The sequence below is a fragment of the Apteryx rowi genome, unplaced genomic scaffold (assembly GCF_003343035.1).
Source record: "Apteryx rowi isolate R43461 unplaced genomic scaffold, aptRow1 scaffold_0, whole genome shotgun sequence".
Lineage (NCBI taxonomy): Eukaryota > Metazoa > Chordata > Aves > Apterygiformes > Apterygidae > Apteryx > Apteryx rowi.
Window position 1 is genome coordinate 11423408 of NW_020447195.1, and position 3581 is coordinate 11426988.

Consider the following 3581-nt stretch of genomic DNA (forward strand, 5'->3'; position numbering starts at 1 on the left):
GGGCAGAGGTAACGGCGCGGCCCCCGCTGCTCCCGCGCTGCCCCTGGGCTCCGGGTGCGCGGGGGCCCGCGGTGCTCCCCGGGGGTGGCCGTGGGCTGCCCGGGGCTGAGGGCGCCGCGCTGTCCCCGCAGCTGGCTCTACAACCTCCTGGCGCCGGTGCTGCAAGGACCCCTGCGCCTGGAGCTCAACAAGCACGTGAGTGCTCGGCCCTGGTGCCACCGGTGTCCCCCCCCCCCAGGGGCCCATGTCCCCAGCGCGGGGCTCGCTGACGCCTGCTCTCCGCTTCCAGCTCTGCCCCGAGCTCCATCGTGGCATCCGCAGGCTCGAGGATGTCCTGGAAAACGTGCAAGGTGGGGAGCGCTGGGAGCCGGGGGGCTCCGATGTGCCCGCCTGGGGCCGTGGGGAGCAGGACCGGGCTGGGGGCCACATCCTGCCATGGGGCGGCCCCGGTGCTGGCGGCCCGGCTCACGCCGGCCCCGCGGCCCCGCAGTGTCCGCCCAGCTCGACCCCTTCGCCGCCATCGACTACTCGCTGCTGCAGCGGCCGGAGATCACGGCGGAGCACGGCGACGTCAGCATCAAGGTAGCGCCGTTCCCGCGGGCSCCCTGCGCCGGAGCGCACCGGCGGCAGGGCTGGGCTGGCCCGAGCACCGTGTCCGGCCGCCCACCCGCCCGCGTCCCTGCGCAGGGCGAGTTCTTCGGGGTGGGCTGGCACCGGCAGAGCCCCTTCTCGGCGGCGCCGGTGCTGCTGCCCGCGGCGCGCGAGCCCATGCTGCTCCTCGGCGTCACTGAGTTCGTCGCCAACTCCGCCGCCTTCGTGTACTTCACGGCCGGCGCGCTGCGCTGGACYGTCACCGGCGACATGGTACGGCCCCGGGGCCGGGGGGTCCCGGTGTGACCCGTGGCGCTGAGCTGCCCCGCACGGGGCTCCCGGCCGTGCTGCCCCGCACCAGCCCGGCTTCGCCGCCCCAGCAGCCCCCTCCTCTCCGCCTGCCTTGCAGCTCCCGCGGCGCTTCCCGCTCCAGCTGAGGACCAAGAGGCTGGGACTCTTCTCCCCGCAGGTGAGCAGGGGCAGGGAGCCGCCCCCAGCACCGAGCAGGATGGGACGCAGGTGGGACAGGACATGGGCCAGTTGGGATGCAGGGGGGATGCAATGCAGGGGGGGATGGGATGCAGTCAGGATGGGACGTGGGTAGGATGGGATGCAGGTGGGATGGGATGCAGGGGGGATGCGATGCAGGCGGGATGTGGTGCGGGCTGGTCGGGATGCAGGGGTGATGCGATGGGGGCAGGATGGGATGTGGACTGGTTGGGATGCAGGGGGGATGCGATGCAGGCGGGATGGGGTGCGAGCTGATCAGGATGCATCCCCAGCCTCCCACATCCAGGCTTGGGTGAGGTGGTGATGGGGTGCACTGGCGGTGGGGCCGGGAAGGGGCTGCCCTGGAGCCAGGCCGGTCCGTGCGGAGCCGACGCGGCTCCGTCCCAGCCCAGCCTTGGCCCTCGGCAGCTGCAGGAGCTCTACCCGGACCAGCCCATGGAGCTGCACCTCTTGGCCCGCCGGCAGCCCCTGCTCTCCTGCCACCCCGACGGCCTGCGCCTGGCCCTCTTCGGCTCCGCGGAGGCCTTCGTGGTCCTGCCCAACGCCACCCGTGTCCCCGCTTTTCTGCTGGACATTGTGAGTGTCCAGTGCTGCCGGGGGCAAGGGGATCCGGGGCCAGGCCCCAAAGGGGGGGGGGCCCACCTGCCCTGTGCTCCTCGTGGGACAATGCTACGTGATACAGGGGCGATGCTGCGGGCGATGCTGGGCACTGCTGGGTGATGCTGGGCCAGGCTGGGCGATGCTGGGCGATGCTGGGCTGCAGGCACTGCCCCATCTTTCCAACATCCCTTCTTGCAGGATGCCAACGTGACGGGGAAGCCGATCCTCACCGCGAGCAGGATCGGGGGCTCCGTGAGCCTGGTGGGGTGAGTCCCCCGCCTGGGGCCGGGGTGCTGCATCCCCGGGAGCCCCCAGGGAAGCTCCCCCTTCTCCACCTCTGGCATTTCCCCTCCCCGGGGCCCCTCTCACCTGCTCCGACYGCTTCCCACCCCGGCTCCCCTCCATGCCCCGCGCCTGGCTCTGACCCTGCTCTCTCCCTCCAGCCTCAGCGTGGCGCAGGTGGAGTCGCACGTGGGGCCGCTGGAGGTGAGCAGGCCGTGCTGGGGCTGGGGGGCTTGTGCCGGGGCATCCCGGCTCCGACCACCGGTGTGCTGCAGGCTTTGCGCTGGCCTGGCGCGGCACTGCACGCTGGGGGTGTGTGTGCACGCTCAGACGTGTCCGACGGCCGTGGCAGGGGTCTGGCTGCCCCCGTGCCAGCGTCTGCACGTGCCCGGGCTCACGGGGCTCGTCGTGTCCCGCAGGTGAAGAGCCTGGAGAACCTGCTGAACTTCGGGCTGCGGGTGTTCGGGGTGCCCCTGGCGAACCGTGAGTGCTGCCCCCCCTCCCCGCTGCCCCGCTGCCGCCCCGGCTGCCCTGCTGACATCTCCGCTTCCCCTGCAGGGAAGCTCCGGGCTGGCTTCCCGCTGCCTGCTGTGCGCCGCCTCCGCCTGCTCGACCCCCACGTCACACTGCAGGAGGTGGGTACCGCGTCCCACGGTGTCCCATGTCCTGCATCCCACAGCATGTATCCCATATCCTGCACCCCATGTCCTGCACCCCGTGTCCCATGTCCCGCTCACCCCGCTCTCCGCCTAGGGCTTCGCGCTCGTCACCACGGACCTGCAGTACGAGCCCTGAGACGGCGCTGCGCGTGGGACCGCTGAGCCGGGCCGCCGGCCCTGCCGAGGCGACCCCGAGCCATCCCGCCGTCCCCGTCTCCCCGCGGCCAGGGAGGAGCCGGCGGCTTTGCCGGCCCCGGGGCTGGTGCAGCCGCCTGGCCGTGGGCCCRGGCAGCCCCTCAGCTCCCCGCGGGCACCGCGGCAGTGATTAAAATGATGCATTGCTCAGCCCGGTGTGCTGTCCGTGTCCTCGCTGCCCAAGCAGAGACGTCCCCTGGCCCTGCGGTCCGGGCTGGGGCCTGTGCCTGTTCCCGGGTCCCGTTCGGGGCTGGGGGGGGTCCCGGTCCCAGCGGCTGCGCAGGGCCCGATGCTGCGGGGACCTGTCGCCCCGGGGCGGCTGCAGCAGCAGCTGCACGGCTGCTTCCCCCGTCGCCCACGCGAGGGTGCTCGTGTCCGTGGCCTCCCCACCGCCGGGGCCGCCGCYGGCCCCATGCCGCCCTGCTCACCCCGGGCCCGACCCAGCGCTCCGGAGGGGAAGGGGCTGTGCGGAAGCAGAGCCGGTGCCCAGTGTGTGGGGCAGCAGCCCAGCGCCCACCTGGGCTTGGCACGTCCCCAAGAGCCTGGCCCCGCACCGGGGCATCCAGGGCCCCGCGGTGCTGCCTGCGAGCCGGCGGACCTCGCTGCGGCTGCCCGCTGTGGCCCCGGGGAGGACGGGCGCGCTGAACCGAAGGGAGCAGCCTGGGCACGGCGCAGGGCAGGGGCTGGGTGCCAGCCGGCACAGGGGCTGGGATGCCCGAGCGGCCGCTGCCCGGCACACGCATC

The 3581-nt window shown here is 73.5% G+C and overlaps 1 protein-coding gene across 1 annotated transcript; it reads left to right on the forward strand.

Annotated features, from left to right (window-relative positions):
* Nucleotides 1-48: 48 nt before the first annotated feature.
* LOC112961481 (bactericidal permeability-increasing protein-like) lies at nucleotides 49-2987 on the forward strand (the record flags this gene model as incomplete). The annotated part of the gene is made up of 11 exons (XM_026056734.1): nucleotides 49-195; nucleotides 290-350; nucleotides 491-582; nucleotides 688-864; nucleotides 1001-1060; nucleotides 1510-1677; nucleotides 1900-1967; nucleotides 2145-2187; nucleotides 2403-2466; nucleotides 2542-2618; nucleotides 2737-2987. Coding segments are annotated over 11 exons (999 nt in total), but the record flags the coding sequence as incomplete, so codon positions are not given.
* Between the last annotated feature and the right edge of the window lie 594 nt (nucleotides 2988-3581).